Genomic DNA, 23,576 nt, shown 5'->3' with positions numbered 1-23,576 from the left:
ACGTGACGCGTTGTTCCCGTTGACAAGAATGTGACAAGAGACCGCAAACCGGGATCACTACGGCGTGTGCCGGTCTCAGATCCCCTCCTTAAAACCCTGAATTAGGACCCTTGTCCTTCCGATCGTTTCGCCCAGATTTACGAATCATCGAATTATCTTAAAAGATGCTTGCTCTCAGGTAGATGTCTTCAACTAGAATTGGTGAACAAGAAATACATTGTATTTAAGTTTTGTAATCGTATAATTGTTCTCTAATTGACATTTGTTCGACAAGTAAAAACCAAACAAAAGTTGAAATTTATTTTGAGCACGTCAAGTTGATCAAGTATAACGGCTCATCGTTTTTCGAAAAGATGTAAACCCTTCGGAATAAAAAAGCTTTGAGACCGGTAGAAGCGAAAGTTGCTTTCAGCATTTCGAAGCATGATCGGATGTAAGGAACTCGATGATGGAGGGACAGCATCTTTCTTCTTTTTGGAACTGCGAGTATGTGTTTCAGCTGTGCAAGAAAGTTTCGAGAGACGATTCGTCGTGGAGTGATTTGGTTTTTTCCGTGTGGGATTATAGCAGACGGGAATCGGATCGGGGAGCTGGGTCGAATCGGGACAAAGACAAATCGCAGCTTGGAGAAGACGAGAATCGGGATTATAATTATAGGATTACAGGTGCCCGCTTCATGCCGCGGCTTCGGGTAATACGCGGTGTGCGACCTGGTCGTATAAGGGAACTTTGAGGATCACCTTAGAATGAAGCGGTCTAACGTCACATGCAACCCGGCAGTTTTCCAGGCTCATTCGGCCGCTCGCGTGCAGGGCTCGTAAATAATTCGTCCAATGAAACGCGGAGCACGTTGAAGTATGCGATTGGTGGCACCTGGTTCCGAGTTCGAAAGACCTGGCCCGATCCGGTCCAATGAGGGTTCTCTCGGAGCGATTACCTCCTTATTACCTCCTGGCTTCCTACCTCTTGCCCTCCTATTACAGCTTGTACACCGCGTGCCTACGTGTGTGTACATGTATACCTACCAACCTCGACCGGATGGCCCTCGCTAAATGCTAATTTCATAATAACAGTCTTCGCGCCAATAGGGTTCTCGGGAACTTGTAGTCTGTCTATTTTTTATACATCGTAAAATGGTGAGTTCAGAGCTGTGCCGAGGTATGGTGTAGTATGAGGTAGCCCCAACTCAATACCTGCGCGTCGAAGACTCCTCCTTTCTTTCTTATTCCTTCTTTCCTTCGCCGCAACTCAGCATTTAACCCTTCAACATATATATGCGAACTCGTCATTTCTTCTCCTCCTCCCCCCTTGTCGTTAACAGCCGCAGATTGTATTTTTAATTAGGTGGATAATTATGCGTAATTGTGCCTTTTCACGCGATAACGAAATGCGTATACAAATTAGTATCTTTGTAGTGTATTTTTTAATAGTATCGATTTATCAAAGATCAGACTTATTGCAACAAAGGCTTTTCATTTCTTTCGGAAGATACCGTTATTGAAACTTATTCTTGATTTTTTTATCAACTCTGCTACAATTGGATACAGCACTTCTGACGTCATATGTCGTGCCAGTGACATCTTCTGGAAAACGCGAAAACCTTCGCTGCTCCTTCAAAATGCTTGCAGCCATCCCTTGTCTACGATTTGTCCGAAGGCCCTTGACGTCATGGAGAGAATTTAAAGAGATGCGCTTTTTAACCTTGGTACTGCTGAGCTTTTAAAAGCTTTATTCCTCTTAGAAAGTCTCAAAATTTTGTGTCTGTATCTTATATATGATAATTAGTTCTCGCGGAAGACAAAAAGGCCGATGAAGGCTCATTTCCTAATTATATCAAGTCAAAGTCTTGTCAGTCCAAGTTGAAATTTTGCGGTAAAATACATTACGGAACCCTGAAAATGAAAAAGTAACTTAACGTAATTGAATAAAGGGAATCTCATTGTTAAAGTGAAAAATTGTTTATTATGAAGTATTAAACATTCACGTACATAAACGTCATTAATTATCCTCATGCTTAAGATAAATGTGTACATATGTATATACATCCGAATCACGGTAATGAGGAAGCCTCAAGATCAGAACGGTTTGCAGAATTTCGATGTAAAGCATCTTGCCAGGCTGTCTGTAAGCTGACGCTGTATCTGGCTGTTCGGTAAGCAAAACGAAACCGGCGACTGCAGCAGAGAAACATCTACTCAGCTACGACGAGAAATAATAAAGTGGGAATGAGCGAACCGTGCCATAAATTGTTTCGCTTCTTGTTAATGGTCAGCAGGACTGCGCTGCGGCTTCGAGCCCCCGGGGGAAACCTCGCGGCTAAACGTAGTTCAGTCAGTATTCCTGGTAGCCTTATTGTGTTTAATGGAATCAAAGTTATGATCGCTGGTTCGCTATACCGAATCACCTGCACCGCGGAGGCCGTTTTAACCGGTGTCATTAAATTCCTGAGCTCGAATCGGATCGAGCATACCACCGGCTAATTACTTTTATATAGGTACATACAATGGATCTCCCACTGCTCGGAAATATACGCAAAATGCTAATTATACAATTCAATCATTGGAATTTTCAGCAATTTACGCATGCGAATTCGACGTGGATAAATTTTATTGCATGAAAATATCCTCATAATTTAATCGCGTATTGTTCAACTATATTTCTATAAAAATTAAAGATGTTCTGGCTTGCTGCTCGACACTTTTCAAGAGATTCCATCAGCTCGTTCTCCGAGAACCGACCGGTCGTGTGGCAAGACACCAAGTCCTTTTTTATACCCTCGAAAACATACGTGAACGTAACTCGTGCATGCTGCAATTTACAATTATTATCAAATATGTTAGAATTCCATGTGATGAGTGATAAGGAAAGGTATTGAAACAAGGTAACAATAATAATATGGCATTTTTGTTCTCTGAGAGCCAACATCCTTCAAAAATGTTGTTTATGCTCCACAATTACATGTAACTCCATGAGCTTGGGATTAAAGGAAATCTTTTTCACGAAAGTAACATTTAAAATGAATAGCATACTTTTGAATTACGAAACTTGACTCAACAACGTGTTGTGAAATTCAGCAAGTAAAATTATACAAAGTTCATTGGTTCGTCAGTTCTGCTCTGATTAACATCTAGGAACAGAGGAAGAATAATTTGTAAAAAAAAGTTCTGATCTTTCTTATGTTTCCTCAAAATTTATTTGCAGAGTATAAAAAGAAGCTGATCAAAATTAGCGATTAAGACTTTACTGGAAAATTCAAGTTCAAATTATGGAAAATAAGATTATTTTCAAATGGTTCAAATTATGCAATAAAAATAAATACCAATGATATTTTATACTCATAAATGTTGATAGAATATGAATTTTAATTGAAATATTTTAAATATATAAATATAAGTTTCAGAAACCTGTATTTGCGTGCTATCAGGATCTATAATCAGTTTGCCTGACTCGCGGTCAATCATACAGGATACAGCAGCGACAGTGAATTTCATAGAAATACTGGAGTTCATGAGCGCCAAGCAAGCAGCATTAATGGCACAGGCAAGTAACTGCAAAATTGTACATAACATGTAAGTACTATCTCATTAAAAAGAAAAAACAATCAAGTAAAGTGGGATCAATATTTTTGGAATCAAGCGATAAAGTGAAGTGATAGAATTGTACCATACAACACTTAATCTATAAAAAAAAATACCAACTCCTCCAGAATCCTGCAGTTCTTGTACATTTATGCTTATCGCCATGCCAGGGTGCAACGCAGTCAAGAGTACAGCCTCGCACGTTTCCTTGATGACAGTTTCTTTCAATCTATCGTCAACACCTTAAAATACAAAATAATTATGAAAAAGTTTAATCACATAAAAAGCAAGTATTCTGTAAAGAGCTATAAACAAAACACCAGGATTGTCAGCAATCAAGAAATACTTACACGGTGGTCCTTTCGCAGGACTAAATATTGTTTCAACTGTCGCTCTGTCGTGCATCATCTTTTGTAGCTTCGCTTCAATTGGTCCATAAATTCCGGCAACAACGACGGTGTCACCTGGAATTGATCATTTGTAAACACCATCAGTTCAATTTACGGTATGTATGTATGTATGTACATATTAGAAACCGCGCGACAGCTTACCAATAATTTTAAAAAATTGGAACATGTGAATCTACGAGACTAGGAAAGTAAAGTCTGGATATTTTTGAAATGATGGCTAATATACAAGGTAAAAAAATCAATCCTGCACTTGTGTTAGGAAAACAAACAACCATTCACACGGATTGGTTACCTTGCATAAACATTGTTGAACCATCCGGTCTGCTCAGCTGATTTAATTCGCAATTCATCGGTCGCAAAATGCACTCCTCCTCCTCCATAGTTTCCAATTGTTTCTGCATTTCAATTCGTTTCCTATCTTCGCCGCTACAATTTGAACCTAATTTGAACTAGGTTAGGAGCAGACGAATGCAAGACACGCGTTGCGTCGACCATAGAGTTAAACCTTTGGAGATGTGCCACATCGGGATATCCAGAAACTCGGCGTCGCGGTTTCTCATTGGTCCACGTCAGGATATCCCTAGACATAGTGGAAAGATGTGCAGGCTGCCAACTGCAGGTGTTAAAAAAATTTCATGACAGTTTAGCAGCCGATTCAAGTCAAAACGATATTTATAAAAAATAAGCCACGTGTGATTCGGAAGTAAGGACATATTGTAATAAGTTGAAAATGCATAAGGATATTATGAAAGCTCAATTTAATTGTAGATGAAATTTCGACACTTGCACTCAAATGTCGTTAGACGTGTGCATTTTACCGGTCAGCTGTTCACAGGGGAGAAAAAGATGGAGCACAGGTGACATACGTGCAGACCTTGGGGCGCGAGTTTGATAATCGTTTGTAATTAAGTTAATATAATCCCCATGAAAAGATAAGTAGGCCCGAGTAATGACGCGATACGTGACGAAAATTTGACGGCAATCATCCCCCTGTCGGACCTTCGTTATTTGTTTAATTTCGTGGATAATGACCAGTGGAGAACGCGACACAAGTCCGCAGAGAAATGGTGATAATTTGCGGCCGACCAATGATTCAGGAAGTGATAACGTGGTCCAAACATCACTCGCAACAAGCTCCGCACTAGAAGAACGATTAGCCTCGAAAATGTTACACTATGGCAAAGAATTATGTTTCTTTGCTGCAATATTATTCACCACCTTAGCAGCTCTGCACACTTCGTAAGTTTTCGCGAATATTTAAGGTTATCGGCCAACTCAACATAGTAATTCTAGAATTTTTAATCACCTAGCATATTGTAAAAAAATTCAAATGCTAGTATCATGAATTACATCGTAGAAGAAATTATTTTTCAAAATTCGTTTCACTTTCAGAAATTTTTTTACAACACTATTTCATAACAGCGTTCTATTATTCATCTTTTTGAATATCTATGATTGAGTCAAATTTAAATCTGACTATAAAACTCAATCTTAAATAAAAACCTATGAGATTTTCAAATATTCATTTCGAAAACATCAAATCAAACCTTGACTGCGTATGATCTTAGAACATGATTTCACATAGATCTTTTTAGTTGATTAAATTTGTGTATAACAAATCTGGTAAACAACTGCTTTAATAGCGAATCCTCAACTACGAATGTATTATTTACAGGCCTCCAAAAGTGTCACAACCTCCTTTAGCTCGGCCATTCTTCAACCAAAGCTCGCTGGTTTTGGATTTTTACAAGGGTCATTTAGGCGCCGCTATTGAAAGAGTCACAGATGCAGATCTCAGTTTTGTTATGTACTACGCACCATGGGATGCTGAGAGTCAAGCCGTTCGACAGGAGTTTGAAATTGTGGCCCGTTTTCACCACAAACAGGTTCTCATTAATACATTCACTAAGTTCCATGCAGAAATCGTTATTCGTGTATTGCTTCTTGCACTTGACATTTCTGTAAAAACTTGCAGAAACGAAACACTAACTTTAATTTATCAATTTTCAGATATTTTTTGCAGCCATCAATTGTTGGCACCCAGGTTCAGAGTGCCGGGCTCAATACAGCAAGATTCAGAGCTACCCAGTTTTGATGCTCTATCCTAGACGAGGACCTGGTGTTCAGTACAGAGGCATTCGTACTGCAGCGTACATGATACGCTTTCTCCATGCATTTATGAACCCAATATTCAGAATTACTGACAGAAATCAGCTCCTGAACCTGATTGTAGACTATGACGTAGGTTTGATTACATTTCTCTCTTTTTCTCTCTCTCTATCTCTCCGTGTTCAATCTGGCTTGTGACCTCTATATGTTTATTGTTATTATCACTGGAGTTATCTCCGCACATGTGAAATTATCACAAAACTTTATGTTCTAGGCTGTGGTGATAGGGTACTTTAATTTTACCGGACTAAAAAACTCGCCGGGATACAATGTGTTTTACAAAACTGCAATTAAATCACTAGAAAGAGATCCTAACAGAGAGCTAGCATTTGCTGTGGTTACCGATACATCCGCAGAATCTAATTACGGAGTCACGGAATTTCCTTCTGCTAGATTGCTACTTTGGAACGAGTCATTGGTACGAGCAGTTTTAGCTTGAAATATATAAATACCAGGTTTTGCTTTTGAACCATCAATGTTGAACATTGTGCTACTATAAAATATTCCTTATACAGAGTTATCCTGTGGAAAATGAATGGAAATCTGATAGTTTGCTGAAGTGGATTGGTGGAGCACTACATCAAGCTACTCTTTGGCTGCAACCCCCAGGTACAAAGTCTCTAACACTAGCACCATATTTGAAGGATGGACCAGTATTGTTTCTATTTACACCCAGGAACCCGTTTCATCGATATAACTACTACTATAATTTGGTAAGTAATTCAAGGATAACTGTAGTCTGAATTTCATTTGCACTAACTGTTCTTTACTCATCATTAACATTTGTTTTATAAATTGATGTGACTTGATTTTTCCAGTTGAAAGCAATTGGGGTGCAGTATTATAATTGCGGCGACAACTTGATGATCGAAGACATAGTAAACCACTTGGAGTATGTTCGCCCTAGAGAAAAGGCAAAGCATTATGATAAAAGTAAGCAGTGTATGCGCCTTTTAGATAGAAACAAGATTCAACAACCGGTTCCAAAAATAAGTATTTCCGATCGACAGTGGATAAACAGCAGCTGTTGTACTCAAATTTTAACTAATAAGTGCTTAATGTGCAAGAAGAAAACATCTGTGTTACTAAAGAGTGAAGACCCGGTATGTGCCGCAAATTTCAACAGCTTTTATCACAGCTGTAAGCAAATAGATGTCTTTAACATACCTGCAGAAGAGAGGAAAGAACACGAACAAAACGAATTTTGCTGTGAAAACCATGAAATGATGGAAGGTGTTGAAACTTCTATTTTAACAGAAGAAAATGACGCACAAACTCCAAATGCTTTGTCTGATTACATTCTAAAAGATGAATGCAGACACTTACTAACTGGAAATAATTATCATCCACCAGTATTTCCGAAAAATTTGCCTCACGATCATCAGAAAATTAATTTAACATCTTCCATATGCAAGACTAACAAAACATTGGCTTTGATAGCTGTTGATAGCCTGCAGTTCTTTCATATTGCTGAGGGGCTGGGTATTGATGTTGCAATAAAGAAAGATAAAACTACTGTGGCTATTGTAGACCCTCTGGTATGTTGATCGATGAATATTGTAATAATGTAGATAAATTGACCCTAGTATAGAAAAATTACTTTGTGTTTTTTCAGCAAGAAAGCCAATACATTTTGGAGCAAGCTGTGAGCTATAACTCGCTTGTACAATTCATAAACAATTACACCGAAAATTCGTTAGAACGTTATTTATGCTCACACAGCCGTTTGGAATCAGTAAAGAATTCTAAAACACACCAGACATGCAGTTTCAGCGAAAACTCTGTAATATGTGTTGCAGAGATAACAACCGATACATTTTTGGATACTGTTATGAACCCTGACAAGGTGGGGTGGCCGTTTTTAAATATCACCACAGTCCATTACTATAAAACATTAGTAATCGCTAATTTCTCTTTTCAGGATGTAGTAGTAATGTACCATTCACCTTACTGCGCATTTTGTCACGTAGTATCATACGTGTTCCTAACAGTGGCACAGTACTTACATAACATGCAGAATCTAACTTTTGTGCGTATTAACGGAGACGGAAACGATCTGCCGTGGGAATATACAATGAACCGATATCCAGCCATTCTCTTCTTCCCAGCTAAGAGGTAATCGAATTTTTTTTTTACCCGAGAATCATCTGAAGATTATGTATTAACTAATAAGCTTGTGTTATTTTAGAAAAGCAGACAGCACTGTCTTTCCGTTCTCTCTACCAATCAGCATTCCAAATTTCCTCAACTTTGTTCTTGCCAACTTGGATGGGGATGCACACGTTGAAGCCTTGGTAAACATCTGCCACTTGGGAATAGGAGATTCGCCAGCTGACTGTGTATCCCAAATTAGGCTTCTTTGTTTAGAAATAATTGAAGACTTACTTCGGAGCTACAGAAGACTGCGACGAAGTTTAGTTAGTGTTACAAATAAGACTGCCACAAGTAAGAAATTGAAAGTGTTACTATTAAGGTTACAGCATATTAAAGAAATTCATTTGACATTAGGGTCGATCAGCGATCTACGAATTGACGAGGACAAGGTTATCTTAATTCGGGATAAGTTTAAATCGTATTATCAAGAGCTATCAGCTCTTGACATAGACAATGGTGTAGATAGGAAGGTCGTTAGTGACAAGCATGTAAATATTAACAATGTAAGTAAACTCAGACATGAGTTGTGATATTCGCTCACTCGCGCTATGCAAATCTGATATTTGGTTTGTGGACACTTTCGTTCCTGTCGTGGTTCATTATATCTGCGCCCGACCATTGCTCGGTAGCAAAGACACTGCATTTCAAATACAACCTAAAGTTTCCATACTGACTTATCAATGTGATTTGTTGCTGGATTATTTAAAATTGCGCCACTTCAAATTAATTTCAATTTCTGACAAGAGTTGCTGCGTGACGACACAGTGACATATCAAATTGTGAAATCATGAGTCTTTTCATGTTAGAAAACATTCCCATTCAACTCTGACGTGGGTTTCTTTTTGGGAATATATTGAAAAAACAATTACTAAAATGATATGTTAGATTTGAAATCCTGCACAATACAATGAATGACATGTCATAAATTTTTTCTCTTGCTATACCAAATCCTGGTTGAGTCTTTCATTTAGTTACTTTTGCGCTGACTGGTTATAATTTCTATTTTATATGGTATGGTCATGATTTCTTTTTCCTAATTTTTTTCTCTTCACGTTTTCACTCAAATTTGCAACTGAACAGAAGAGTTGAGAAAAATAAATATTCGCTGTAGGATAATACTTGTTCGTAAGTATCGTTTAATGAAAATAGATCTGATTCTTGATTGTTACGGAGATTGAAGAGAAATTTAAATTTTCATTCTTTTTTTGTGTTGTACCATTTGTTGTTGTTCCTCACATTATAATCAGAATAAACGTTTCTCAAGTCAGGGGATTGGGTTGTACAATGCGAATTTCCGTTTCTATGATATACAGGAATATATGCTTAATCGAGACGATTCGAATAAATACGTATTTGAATTTTGCAAATACTTTACCTACCGTATTACCAAGTCTCAATTAAGTAAATAAATTCACCAGAGTCTGTTGCTGAATGGCGAGTGTAACTGTACATGAATTACGTGATATTTTCTGTTTCTCCGATTTGTAATCCCTGATAACAACCGCTCCTGTTATAATCTTATTATATTTCGCCGCGTTTTTATGTAATATATCAAATAATATATTTGTAACGTTTGTAAATTGATGTAAATATCATTGTTATTAATTAGTAAGAATTATAAGAAAATATGGTGTTAATATATAAATCACGTACGTTTAAATCTTAAGACATAATAGACTAATTTTCTATTCACATAACATATGCAGCAATAGATTGGACGTAAAATTAAAATTCCAAATTACTTACTGGAATTTTTTTTTGTCGTTATCCGACATTTTCGAATACTATTACTCGCAGTCATATCTTTTTTTTTTTTTTTGCTTTTTTTTTTTGCTTTTCATTAAGCAGAAAACTTGTTCTGTCCATAAAATATGCTAATTATATGTGTGCGTGCGTTTGTTGGCTTTTATTCATAAACGAATAATATAAAACTGATTGCAAGTTAACGCTATCATCAGCCGAAAGACAACATACTCCAAAGACTGCTATTAGGAAATAAATACGTGGCAACAAGTTACTGGTGATCATTATCGAAAAGACGACGCGAGACGTAGTGGGAAAAACCTAGATACCAGATTAGCAGAGTAAAATGAATTGGTAATAAAATTAAATAAAAAAAAAAAAAAAGAGAAAGGGCGAAGCTTCGTCGTGTTCGTTCCCGATATAGCGTAGTCATATGGGTAAAGATAGACGTGATAGACCGATATGACGAATAGTAATATGTATATCTACGAGAGACGGTATAAATTATGTAGTACGCATATTATCTTCAGACGTGTGTGGTAATTCTACAAGTATATGTATAAGCGCCCATAAAGCGGCGTGGGTCGAAAGAAGTGTCCGATCGCGTAATCATTCGCGCACGGGATTAGTCATTCGCTTCGTCCACTCGTTTTTAAAGTGGGTTGGACGATTTATTTGACGTAATCAAATTCCCGGTAAAATGATGCGTGATAAGAAACCAGTTTTCTCATTCCCACCAACGGCTGTCTTAATGGTCAGGAAATACTTTACGCCACGATCCGCCTTATATTTTACATTCGTGAAGGGAAACTTATAAGCAATCTACCATAAGTCTATTTAGCATGATTATCTGCACAATTGGATTTGCATAGTTTTAATGACTTCTGAGATGAGTAATACCTAGGCAATAATCAATGCAGACGCGCGGCCAACGTTTCACCGTTGTGCTGGTATGGCTGCATGAGGCGTAAAAGTGTAACGCACGATTTCCCTGTTGATTTCAAAAATTCAAAGAAACATTATACGTATCAGATACATTTGTAATGTGGAAAACGAATATCATGTGTTCGTTATTATTGTTTTATTATTTCACAAACGATGTATGTATTTTGTAATTAAATGTGGTAAACTAACAGCTTCGTCAAGTTTGAGACTCAACAATGTGAGTCATGGGAGCCAACTATCGGTACTTAAGAAGCTAACAAAATTCGGTGAAAGTCCCTAGGTTTCGACGAATTTCTAACGATAATTGTCGCTCGGACTGTACCGTCGCTTATACGTGAACAAGATGGCCGTACTTTATGACTGGAAACGCTGAATTTCTGGTTGAAACTTTAGATGTGTAATTTTCAGATTGTGACAGATCGTAACGACTGAAAAGTATTTCTTCCGGACCTAAAACAAAAACTTTATTTATTCAATTAGCTGACTCACCGATTGCGCGGCTAACCACACGGGGCTTTTACCAACCGCAAATCGTTCGTCGATCAACACTTTCATACAGCTCAGGATGCGTTCACATCCGTTATCAACGAAACACGGAGAATCTCGACACTCGTAATTATCACTTCAGATCATTGCGATGTTCGCTTAACGTAGGGTGTGTATACCCGGAGGATAAATACTCACGCGTCACCGTTCAGTGAAAATTAAAAGTACGCGTCACCGTTGTACGATTTCTCACGTTTCTATTTCCCGGTCCTACCTAACTACGCGTTTATGGATGGCACTGCCATCGCTCAGTGACTGAAAATCGTCCAGTACTTTGTTTTACCATTAAGTTAAGTACACGTACGTAAATATTTGCACGTTGAGATTCGTTGTACAACAGTCTAAACCACGAATAATTTCGGGTCGAATATATTGAATTTTGTTGGAGGAGAAGAGAGAATGACGAAGTGGTGAATATCGAAGATTGAAAGTTTGGCGCCATCAGATAAAGAGCGTTCCGTAACTGATAAGTGGCGTCGTTGTAGCCCCGGCGGTGTAGAAGATCCACGAGGCAGTGGCACAAATGCTGGCTGCAACGCTGCATGTACTCTTGGTGTGTTGTCTGACAATGAGCGGTGTTGGTGATAAACTAATTTTTTAATTATTCCCTTGTCAACGGCAGTGGAGAAAGATACAAAAGGATTATTAATGAATGTACGTAACAGTGAGTGCGATTGGGGTGTTTTATGTGGGGCTAATAAGCTGCAACTATGTTTAATGTACCGCCAAAATTTTACGAGCTGTGTCGCCTTTGTTTATCGTCGGACGGTGTAAAATTATCCATTTTTGACGAAGAGGGCACGCAGCGTAACTTCGCTGACAAGATACTTACGTGCCTGTCGATAGCGGTGAGTTCACGAGGCAACTTTTATCAATCCTTGAACAAATAAACCCCATAAAATACCATCAACTACACGCAACATCTGGCCTAATGACAAGAGAGAAAGTTTGGCGTAAGATGTGTCGGAAAGATAAGAGGCTTGAGAATTTAAAATGGCAGTGATAAGCTCCTTGTAGGCTTATACAGACCGGAGAGAGGGGGGGCAGCTCCTTATTTAGACACCCTGTTATCAGGTTTCACCTACTCGTCGCTTGTCACTTTATTCCATAGCGATTCGATATCGCACACCGAGAGATATTATAAATACGCGCTTCTCGGCTTATCCGTCCGTTCTGTACGTGTATAACTACACGTACGTACCTTGGTTCCTATCTTACGTTTATTCGTCCCATGTGATTCTCCAGGTGATAAGCTAAATTTATCCAAACTTAGTCACCTATCTTCGTCTCATCCGTATCACTCCATCCTCCGTCATGAGTATTTTCTGCTAATTTTGCGTTTTCTCAACCGCATCTCTTTTTTCACCTTTTTTTCTTCCCTCAAAGCCCGGTTACGCGCGTCGTTCTACGTTCACGTAATATTAAGGAAACAAATAATCAAATTTATTTTATTACTGCAAAAGAACCCCCCCTCCCCCCTCTTCCCCCTTCCCCACCATCACTACCCGGAATAACCATTAGTGATTAATTTGAAGAAATTTCATTGGTAAAAATTTAAGGAAAAGAAAAATTTGAGGTAAAAATACTGCAACGATTTTATCAATTGTGCAGGTGAATGATGGAGATTCTCTTCCACCAATAATATGCCACCGCTGTGTGTACAAGCTAGATGTACTTCATAACTTCCGTGAGGTATCTCGCAAGTCTGATGTCATCCTGAAACAGTATCTGGATTATGCCATGCAACTGTCTAACGGAGACCAGGTAAAAACACAAATGGTCAGTGATTGCCTATCAATCTTTTGAAGAATTTTTTTGATAATGTTTTTTCTGCTGAAAGATATTGTAATTTCATTTCCCGTATTTCTACGTAAGGGAAGTTTAAGAGGAAAAAATCCATTCATTCATATAAGAAATGAGGAAAGAAAAATGATTAGCAAGAGGAAAGGATACTTGGTATCAATGACTAATCACGTAGTACAAGTTGGCCTGATGTGCTGACAGTGATACCTAGTCATTTCATTCCGTTCCACGTAGTGATGCAATGACGGAATGTGCTATATGTGCAATTTGATTGTAGATAAGAACCGAGCGTCACTGTATTTCATATCCTACATGTTCTCTTACTCGTTCTTAACTCTCAACTTACAGCAACTAATTAGCAGAACGACCTCAAGGTTTTCCCTGTTAACTGGAATCACTTATCGCGTTAGTTTGATAGCGTTCGTTTTTTTTTTCTTCTTTCTTTCTGAGTTAATGGTTACTTTTAGATAAATATATCACAATTGGCCTGAACAATTGAGCAATACTGCATTATTTTTCTACAGGACAACAAATCTTTCTCCACTGCCAAAGTAGCCGACTTAAGTCCGCTCCAGTCGTTTCTTCAATTAAACAAAACGCTTTTCAATGAGAAGCCCAATTCTCCAGCCAGTATTCAAAATGTATCGCCGTCAACGCAGACCCATCACTTAGAATTACGCACGAAGGAGATGCCGGAGCAAGACGCGATAAAGTGTGAACCCGAGGATGATACATGCTCAAACAGTTCAGACCCAGAGAGATTGGAGATCGAAGATCGTGATCCTGAATCTGATGGGGAAGAAAATGGCTATGACATGACTGTTAGTAAGAGGGTCAAATTAGACACTGGATACGAAAGTTCTAAACAAAGTACACCCAATCGAAGTCCTGTTAATAGGATGGATACTCCAGAAAGTAACTGTTCTGACACACACATCGATCAAGAGACAACAAAACTTTGGCAGGCGCTTGCAAAGTAAGTTACTAACATTTTTATATCCTGTTTAATCCTTTAGAAGAAACAACTTGACTGGTTGCAAATTTTTTAAAGCATTTTTGAAGTGATAAGTCGTTGTAATATGTGTAGTTTCTTTATCATATTTGGGACAATCTGTTCCGAGAAGGTTCACCATATCTGTTTTGAGATAAGATTGAGGGTTGTTAGCCTGATTCTCACCTGCTACTTGAGCTTGTAAATCTGTCTTAACTTTACAAACAATTCTCACATCTGATGTGTTCTGAGTACAAGATTGTGTTTACTGTTTACAAGTAGTTCACATTATTGATCAAGGTATATGATATTGGATAGTAGTTATATTCAACGGACCTGCGTAATTAAACGATCATTTTTATTGGCCTAGTAACAGAAGTTTGGAAATAACAAGGACAAATGGTGATAAGTTGAACAACGGATTTAGTGGTGAAGCAACTAATTTGTTGCGCTCTCTAATCAACAATAGGCAGATCGGTATCACAGCCATTGATACCGGCAGAACGTCTCCGCAGATACGATTCTACCGGGATACCCAGGGTACAACAATTGAGCGAACAATGCCAGATTGCTCTGTGCTTGGTAATCGCACGAATATGTCATGTATAGATAACAAGGTAAATACATGTAATTTTTTTTTTTTTGCTTGTAATTACAAACTATCGTTATATTATTTATTTGAAAAAGGTACATTTTTTTTTGCAATAATAGTTGTGCAAATTTTATTCTTAAACTTGGGTCTGAAATTCACATCTTATCAACACAGTACTGTGAAATACAAATGCAAATTCCACAAAGCCAGATGGGTAGACTTAGAGAGACCCAGGTAGCTACTAGGGGTGTTAAGGGAGCCCATGGGTCTGAATAAAGGCACACCTGGCCTGACAGGTAGAGGCTTTGATGGTCTAACAAATAATAGATAACTGGAACTGCTTTGTGATGTGCTCCAAGTTGTGCCCCACTCTAAAAATTTTGTCAACCGACTATCAACAGATGTTCAGTTAAAAATGTGAAATTCTTTTTCATTGCTAAACTTTTTCCGTTATTAAATTTTATTTAAATATATTATGACAAAATGCAGTTCTTCGTAAAGTGTATTTCATTTTACAAACACAATTCTATCACAATCCATTTATAAACTTTTATTTCATATTTTGATAGTAATTTCATTGATGTTGAATTTACTTTTTGTTACATAGAGTACTTCCATGGATAGTAATCCTTCCAGTCCTGCTAGTGTGGGAAAGAAAGAGACAAAGGGTAGACGGAAACAAAGTTATCCCAGTAAAGCCCCTGCCAGTCCAGACGTGATTAATTATCACCATGAATCCAGCGAAGAACAGGCTCATGATTTCACTGCTTGGTCTAATAAAATGAAAGGAAAGGTCAGTGCGAGCAAATCATTTATCAAACACTGGTTTAAGTATCACGATTCTAGTGAACTTTGGGTGAAACTGTTTTTGTTTTGTATTTCATAACAGATTGGTGAGCAGAAGCAGTTTGATCAGCACAGTGGTAACGTTGCTAAAAAAGTTGACATGTCTTGTACAAATTGCGGGACTATGACAACGACAATATGGCGGCGAAATATGAAGGGAGAAATGGTCTGTAATGCTTGTGGGTTGTACTATAAACTCCATGGAGTTAATCGCCCTGTTACAATGCGAAGGGACACTATTCATACGCGTAGACGCAGGCCGAAAGGCGAAAAACCAACAAGACACAGAAGTATGAACCTTTTGTAATTAGTCATTTATTTTCCTATCAATAATCACAAGATTCCGATAAAACACTTCTATGACTTCACGATATTATTTGTATCCGTGCTTGTGCAGGAAACTGTTATTGAGCCCATCAAGCGAGCTATTAAGTGGTTTTAGTATTATTACGCATCAAACCGGAATCATCATTGACATTTTCAATGACTGTTGAAGTAAAAAACAATCATTCATTTCAAAAGATGGTTATAAAGATTACATTTTTAACTGTCTGACAGAAAAAGGAGATGGAAATTCATCACAGCCCGAGCAGATGGATGCGGAAAGTGCAGACATGTTAGCAGCTCTCCGCAGGCAGATTCAGCCTCACCTTATGATGGCAGCATTGACTCCTCCTCGTATACCAGGAACTCATGCTCCACCTTCTTCCACCCCCCAACTCAACTACCCGCTTCCCCTTCCTGGGTATATGATGCATGTAAGTATTTTTCCATTGGTTTTTTTTATTTTTTTTTTTTATTTTAAATTATAATTACATTACTGGGTGACTTGGCTTCAATAAAATTTTGCTTTCCGTTGTTAGCATTTGAAGAGCGAAGTGATGGAACAGCAACGCAACATTACAGAAGAAGCAGATGAAGGCGATGAAGAAAACGTCTCGGACGTACCACTGAATCTAGTTGCTACGTCACTGTCGGTAGATGCCCAGTGAGAGTTTCGTCTTGTTCACGAGAAGCGTAAATATATAATATAATATGTAACTAAGAATCTCTGCACAGACATAGATCTGTCCGGTGACACACAGGGTGTTAGCGGCATGCTCTCTACAAGATATCAAGTAATGAATTACCTATATGAAAAAAGAAAAGATGAAACAGGGAATCGAAATATTACACAGTATTCCCAAAGCTGTGTGGCCTGGGGAACAAAACGCAAATAAATGATGATATTAATTCGCAGTATTACCCTAATTATGAGAAGTTATACGAATTGTACATATGAAAACGAGAAAATATTTTTATACTAAATTTTCTATGCTTGCAAGTGGTGATATAACGATTGTATATACAAACTGTTTTTTGATGTTGTGAAGTTCTTACATAGATAGAAGAAGCCTGTTTTTTAATCAATTAATTAGTCGTAATCGAAGTTAAGTTGACGGTAAAAATGTGGTGCTGGAATTACTGTTCAAGGTTTCCAAAAAATTGAGAAGACGGAAAAAGAGAGAAAAGAACAATTTAAAAAAGATTCTTTGCGCTTGTTTTTGATCAAATGATTAGTGATCACTTTCTTGGTTGCCTTAAGCTCACTAATTGGGTCATAAACTAGCTCTTAATCGAATTGTTCCCTGGGCCATTAGCTCTTTGACAACATAAGCAATCATAATACTCCATTAAGTTATATAATTTTAAGCCTTTTGCGAATGACCCAGTTAAACTTTACTAGTGATTAAAATTTTAATTTTTTTTTCTTTATTTTTTTTTTAATCATGAACAAATGTATACTTTTAGGACACAAAAAATTTACAAAGGGTAACAAAAAATGTTGGTAGCGGGAAAGTTACCTTGCGTATTAATCGACGGTTAATTGCTAAGACCTTAGTATACTCACTAACTTAAAGTAAAGTATTTTTTATTTCGTGTAGGAATGTGATGCCAGTATCGTCTTAATTACTGTATTTTACTGCTTTTTTTTAGTTTCTCTACGTTTTTTTCGCATTTTTTTTCTTCCTATTAAAAATCATGGACAATTTACTTACGGTATATTATGATTAATAATGTCTAGAGGTTGTAGATTCTTTTCGATACGTTTAACTTGTTTAAACACAGTGAAGTAATACTCTTACCGATTATATACGAGCCGTCAAAATGAACAGTATCGTTACAAAAAATTTTAAAATAAGGACACAAACTAGTACTTAAAAGGTTTAAAAGCGTCACTACGTAATCTAATTATCCAAAAGCAATAACGGATCTGATTAGAATTACTTACATTGGTCATTTCGTAATAATACTCGTGAAACGTCGCGATGACTTTCTTAGCCCTTGACTTGCAGGAATTTCAGGAAATACGTAGGTAACGTTCTCCACTTAATGCCGGATTTTAAGAATAATGAACATCACCGCTTTCACGCTACTGCTGCCAATTATACGACCACTTCCAAGTTTCATGCAAAGACTTCCAGATAGGTTTTGGTTGCCTCCAGGGAATGCCCGCGATTGTAAATTATTATTAAACCTCGGATATTCGAAAGTTTTTAACTAATAATGTATCAAATTCTGAACTTACTAAAGTAACCCAGTGTTCCCTGGTTGTCTAGTAACTAATAAATGAAGAATTTCATTGTAAGCATTTTCATTTTTTAACAAAGCACTTGAGAGATGCAGAAGGAATCGTTGATAAACATATTCCAGATTGTACAGATAACTGATGTTGATAAAACACAAAGATAAGCAGCCTTAAATAGTGCATAATATTGTGGCCAGTGCATCTACTCGCGTATTGTTATACTTAATGTTGTATACCTAAATAACTTTGCCAAAAATAGATTTAGTTTTGTAACATAGAATATAGTTAAGGGCATAAAAATTTTATGTATTTTCTTTTTCACATCGCGTCATTGTATTTTGTTTTTTTATTTTATTTAAATAATTTAATTTTTTTTCTACTTCTCTCTTTCTCTCTCTCTCTCTCTCTCTCACTCTCTCACTCTCTCTAACTGTTTCTCACCAACAACTCATATCGGCGGAAGTTTTTGACACACTGGAAATTTAGTATTGGCAGCAGCTGCCTAGTGGCTTAGCATTATACATACATATATTTGTTATTCAAGAAGCCTTATAAACACACGTGTATAGATTATAGATATATATTATACAAAATATATATTATTCTATATTACTATATATATAAATGATAATTAGCTAAGCGATAGGGACAGTATAGGGTAGCGGCATAGTTAGGAACGGATGATCCATGCATGAGTTATTAGACGAGTATATTTTCCACTGTGATCTGAATTTCAAACTTTGCTACTTCCACAATAAGTAATATGTTATCAAGTTCATAAAAGCAGTGCATTCAATTTATTCGAAGATACGTTATATCTTTTCGGCATTTTGAAACTGGCTTTAAGGTCTCAATTACCTTAATGAATTTGTTTTTATATCTATGTCACTTCACAAATGTTTAAAACGAAAGACAATTGAATCTCTAAAATGAATAAATAAATTGACTACAAGTTCGAATATATTTACAGATGGACTGTTTCAAGTCATGTTAGTATAAAAATCGTAGTCCACAAGGTTTATATACTTTAAAATTTCACGAAGGTATAATCGACTTGAGCAAGGAAATTCTTTATGAATTCACTAGGCTGCATAAAGGTGTTGCACCACCGATCGTGTTCGATATTTTCATCGTTGTCACATAGAATGAATTTAAAAAAAAAACAAATAAAAAATAACTCACGTAGTATCGAAAAAAATACTTAGGTGCAGAGTCCAGAATTGAATTTTGAACTTGAAAGCACATGTAACTCGACTCGTCGGCAGGATTATTTAAATTCATGTATATTGTAGTATACTATGTATACATGGTCAATTCTTTGAAGGTATTTTTTTGATCTGAAAAAAAAATATTCGAACGACCACTTTCTACTACTAATATACTACTTCTACTACTCTACCCTGAGTTAATAATAAATAACCGCACGTAACGCAGCTATACATAATATAAAGCGGACAGTTTTCGTTAGGCATTTTTAGACATGTCTCTGCAGTTGGCAGAATAAATTCATGATACATGATTATTATTATTGTCAATATTATTATTATTATTATTACTATTATACATATGTAGATTAGTTTTGAGCTCTCTACTAATACTGAAGCTGAAGTTATTCTTTGTAACTATACATTGATTGAGTATTGCTATTTTATTAATTATATTAATTAATTAATGGTTAACTATAGCGTATTCTAACATTATTATTACTATCATTAATTAGTAACAAGTCTGCTATGGTTTTGACAATTTGGTTCAGGTAGTCGAGGCTTTTTTTAATAGGTTTCTATATCAGTATTCCACTCCTTTAATTTAAATACTTTTAAGTTTTTCGTTTTTTTTTTCTTTTTTATGTTGACACTACTTAAAAGGGTCACCTACGAATCATTACTTAATTATTAAATTATTTAGTTTTTTACATTTATTTGTACAACCCTAATTATTATTTAAGTGGTAAATTATTACTTTTTATTTGCACCAACGTTTGCATAACATTTGGCAGCGACTGGCTTAATTTATTCTACATTATATTTTATACATGATTAATTGTTTGTTTTTTTTCAATCAGTCGATTCATATATGTAGCCTATTGCGTTAATGGTCCTTGCATACAAGTTCTTGATGATACTATTTGCCACATGATATAGATGGTAATGCGGTAATGCTGTGAGTACAACACTTAAAGAGATGGGCCAGAATAGTTCTAACACTAGATTGAACATCTTATTTCATAATCGTATCATTTTTTCAATTAAAGTGTACTTGATCTCACACTTGTAAGACAATAGTTATTTTCGTGGCAGGTGACTATGCCCACATGTCACAAATTCTATTTTCTGCACTATGTCCTTTCAAATACGAGAATATTCTGTAGTTTTTATAAGCACTGGTGCTCATAAAAACTACAAAGTAGTCGAGCTGTTGACGGAGGTAGCGTAGAAAAATGTATACAGAAAAGCCTTTTACCAATTCTATTAATATGATGTTTTTAAAAACTTGGTAATGATATCATCCGTTTTTTTTTTTTTTTTTAATAAATTATTATTCATATTTATAAAAATAAATTCTAGAATGAAGCACTTACGAAGTGGTAATGTGCACTTGTGAGCTGGCAATGGAGAATAAACCCCAATTACGTTGTAAAACACCTTACTTTTCTATTGTGAAAAATACACAACCCCATAAATTATTTGCATATGCATAATACTCAAGAAGAAACTTATAATTGCTTGAAAATTGGCTTTTTACTATAAATTTAGATCATTCGTCCCATTTATTTGTCGGAATAAGTAATATGCTATGATTCTATTTCGTGATCATTCAAAGATTTCAAATTGAATGACGAAAGTTGGGTCCATAAGTAGCGTGTGCCAAAAGTGATGATACTGTGTATCCCTATTTGACAAAAAAAAAAAACAAAAAAAAAACAATGAAATGAAAAATATAAAAAAATGAGTCAATGAATGAATTTACAAAACAGAAATGAAGACAGTGAACAATCACCCTCTGCTGATATCACATACAATTTTCCAAGTCTGAATAGACATTACCACTTGAACTTTGAATCTTAGTTTTGCATTGAAATTTGCTGGCTATACCTGTAGTATGTTCTATCCATCTCTGTAATGTACATGAGTTACCGTTTGCATATTCTTGCATATGACATAAACACTCATACTGAATTTTGTTTAATTCTCACACGAGTATTAATCCAAACTAATTGACTGAGTATTATTTTTTATAATAAAGTATAATAATGATGATGATGATGATGATGATGATGATGATAATAATAATAATAATAATACTAACACGTCACAAAATTATTGAAATTTGAGTAAAGCATGAAGAGATAGTAATGAATGAGTACAGAAGTATGAAATGAATAATGAAATACCTAATAAACATGACAAACTGTAAGAAGAACATGGTATCATAACGTAGTATTACGTGTTTGTTCTTCTTAAATGGAGAAAGATCAATATACTGTTAGTGCCCTGGCATATTTTGTATACAATGCTGTGGTGGTGTTAAAATTGGCTGAAGACTAACTTACGAAGTGGAAATATATTGTAATACATATACATAAAAAGTAATAATATGTAAAAGCAAGTTAGTTTTGTATTCTAAACTGTAATAAGTTAGTTTGGGCTAATGCCAGCAGCTGTTGAGATTACTCAAGGTTGTGTGTATCATTATAAGTATTTTGAATTGTTGAATAGTAATATAATAATAGTAAGCAGAGAGCACAGGGCGCGGTAATCATCCCCCCTCTCCCCCCTAGAGAACGTAACCCTAGGGTAATAGATAACTGATACTATGCCCTGTGGTTGGTAGTATTTCTGATCCAAATTTTGTCATAATTATATCATACATGAATGATTTACTCTATTTAATCGATATATTTTGTTTTGCCCGTGTTTTTATATTTTATTATTATTATTATTATTATTATTATTACTATTATTATTCCTATACATAATGTTGTGACAAGATAAGTTTTGATTTTTTTTTTACATTTCTTTTCTCTTTCTAATTTATGATAGAAACCTCCCATGACAGGTGTACCTAATTTATATACTTATATTATGGGTTTACGAATGACAAAAATCATGTTTTTGTATTATAATGGTAGGTGATATAACGATGTTAGAGATTTTAAGCTATTTATTCGGCTACTATGTGATTTATTAAAATTTATTTTTTTAAATTTCTACCCACATCGTAAGTAGTTACACATTTACACGAGAATTTGTCAATTATGCATCAAATCTATAATGAAAAAATTCACTAAAAAAACATCAATCACCGAGCACATGAAAATTCTATTTGCATTGATTTAATAATATTAAATACGTCACATAGAACGAATTAAATACTTAATACTCAATATTGAATGAATTCTTGTAATTACTGATGATGATTAATAAGCATCAAAATATTTTTGGTTTGTCCTGTGATGTGTATCATATACTTTGTTAGATAGTTGCCTAGGAATGTTTAAGGCAAGAGTTTGGATTGTGCTTGTTTAAGTTTTAAATCTGCCGAAACTTATTACAATTAGGTTTTAGCCATCTTCTACTTCCGTTTCTTTTTAATCATTTTATTTATTTTTTTTGTCATTGAAACAAATAAAGGTTAAGAATGTAGAAAACGCAGGAAATCACAGCATCATAGTCTTCCAATCACATGTTAACACCAGTTTAAGGTAATATTTTTGGTCGCACGATGCTAACACCCCTAAAATATTCACGCGTTCATTTCAATTTCTCAGCAAGCTCCTCAAGTATTCTAAAATAAACACACGATAATTTTAGTCTCCTACAGCCAATTAATCTTCAGTATTTTGCAAACGCTCTCTTGTGGATGCGATTTCTCTTTTTATGCAGTTTAATGCTCTTCGTTTGGCTCTGTACGCAGTATTACACTTTTCACCACTTCAGGAGTCTGCAAGATGTTGTGACACATAACGAGTAAGAGTCAAAGGAACCACGACTCTTTAGTGTCAATGACCAATATTCATACAAAATTATGAGTTTGCTGGTATAGTGGTTGATAGGATTTGATTTTAATTTTTACAACAGAACTGAGAATGGGAAAAGAGACCGGATGATGTTGACGTAACTATAAAAATTAGCCTTAATGAATTTTTCGAGGGCATCTTATGCAAGGGCATTGTTGTGATACCACAGACGCAGCTTCATAAAAATCTTCAATAAAAAATAATGTGTTG

General features: G+C 35.9%; 3 protein-coding genes and 1 long non-coding RNA gene across 6 annotated transcripts; 3 read left to right on the top strand and 1 right to left on the bottom strand.

Annotated features, from left to right (window-relative positions):
• Positions 1-1,942: 1,942 nt before the first annotated feature.
• Positions 1,943-4,584, bottom strand: LOC124406098 (exosome complex component RRP46). The gene is made up of 5 exons (XM_046881472.1): positions 4,281-4,584; positions 3,929-4,042; positions 3,699-3,820; positions 3,405-3,548; positions 1,943-2,808 (listed from the first exon to the last, which is right to left on the bottom strand). The coding sequence occupies exons 1-5, from the start codon at positions 4,387-4,389 to the stop codon at positions 2,626-2,628; spliced, it is 672 nt and encodes a 223-aa protein (XP_046737428.1). The 5' UTR covers positions 4,390-4,584; the 3' UTR covers positions 1,943-2,625.
• Positions 4,585-4,808: 224 nt separating this feature from the next.
• Positions 4,809-9,270, top strand: LOC124406096 (thioredoxin domain-containing protein 11). Its single transcript, XM_046881467.1, has 9 exons — positions 4,809-5,227; positions 5,664-5,874; positions 5,999-6,229; positions 6,372-6,575; positions 6,673-6,870; positions 6,976-7,695; positions 7,773-8,003; positions 8,079-8,272; positions 8,346-9,270. Exons 1-9 carry the CDS (start codon positions 5,016-5,018, stop codon positions 8,839-8,841), a joined length of 2,697 nt encoding a protein of 898 aa, XP_046737423.1. The 5' UTR covers positions 4,809-5,015; the 3' UTR covers positions 8,842-9,270.
• Positions 9,271-10,579: 1,309 nt separating this feature from the next.
• LOC124406100 lies at positions 10,580-23,554 on the top strand. The gene is made up of 3 exons (XR_006929160.1): positions 10,580-10,590; positions 11,020-11,021; positions 23,021-23,554. It is a non-coding gene; the product is annotated as an uncharacterized LOC124406100 (long non-coding RNA).
• On the top strand, positions 12,059-22,548 carry LOC124406097 (GATA-type transcription factor SRE1-like). Of its 3 annotated transcripts, none has more exons than XM_046881471.1 (8): positions 12,059-12,393; positions 13,157-13,309; positions 13,873-14,324; positions 14,809-14,956; positions 15,539-15,727; positions 15,824-16,067; positions 16,336-16,535; positions 16,641-22,548. In XM_046881471.1, exons 1-8 carry the CDS (start codon positions 12,256-12,258, stop codon positions 16,767-16,769), a joined length of 1,653 nt encoding a protein of 550 aa, XP_046737427.1. In that variant the 5' UTR covers positions 12,059-12,255; the 3' UTR covers positions 16,770-22,548. The 3 variants fall into 3 exon arrangements, with proteins under 3 accessions (XP_046737427.1, XP_046737426.1, XP_046737425.1); XM_046881470.1 differs by having other exon boundaries at positions 14,716-14,956; XM_046881469.1 differs by having other exon boundaries at positions 14,710-14,956.
• Positions 23,555-23,576: the final 22 nt, after the last annotated feature.

This window comes from Diprion similis, chromosome 4 (assembly GCF_021155765.1).
Source record: "Diprion similis isolate iyDipSimi1 chromosome 4, iyDipSimi1.1, whole genome shotgun sequence".
Classification (NCBI taxonomy): Eukaryota; Metazoa; Arthropoda; class Insecta; order Hymenoptera; family Diprionidae; genus Diprion; species Diprion similis.
Note: the sequence above shows the minus strand (reverse complement) of the source record. Positions and strands in the feature narration are given on the sequence as shown.

Excerpts from the sequence above, each read along its gene's own strand:
- LOC124406098 (XM_046881472.1), bottom strand. The coding sequence starts at position 4,389 with ATGCAGAAACAATTGGAAACTATGGAGGAGGAGGAGTGCATTTTGCGA. Across the intron at positions 3,821-3,928 it reads TCCTGCGAAAGGACCACCGT|GTGTTGACGATAGATTGAAA; the intron begins GTAAGTATTTCT and ends TTGTATTTTAAG. Across the intron at positions 3,549-3,698 it reads AACTGCAGGATTCTGGAGGA|TTACTTGCCTGTGCCATTAA; the intron begins GTTGGTATTTTT and ends ACAATTTTGCAG.
- LOC124406097 (XM_046881469.1), top strand. The coding sequence starts at position 12,256 with ATGTTTAATGTACCGCCAAAATTTTACGAGCTGTGTCGCCTTTGTTTA. Across the intron at positions 12,394-13,156 it reads TTACGTGCCTGTCGATAGCG|GTGAATGATGGAGATTCTCT; the intron begins GTGAGTTCACGA and ends TCAATTGTGCAG. Across the intron at positions 14,325-14,709 it reads CTTTGGCAGGCGCTTGCAAA|TAACAGAAGTTTGGAAATAA; the intron begins GTAAGTTACTAA and ends TTATTGGCCTAG.
- LOC124406096 (XM_046881467.1), top strand. The coding sequence starts at position 5,016 with ATGACCAGTGGAGAACGCGACACAAGTCCGCAGAGAAATGGTGATAAT. Across the intron at positions 6,871-6,975 it reads ATAACTACTACTATAATTTG|TTGAAAGCAATTGGGGTGCA; the intron begins GTAAGTAATTCA and ends TGATTTTTCCAG. Across the intron at positions 7,696-7,772 it reads TGGCTATTGTAGACCCTCTG|CAAGAAAGCCAATACATTTT; the intron begins GTATGTTGATCG and ends GTGTTTTTTCAG.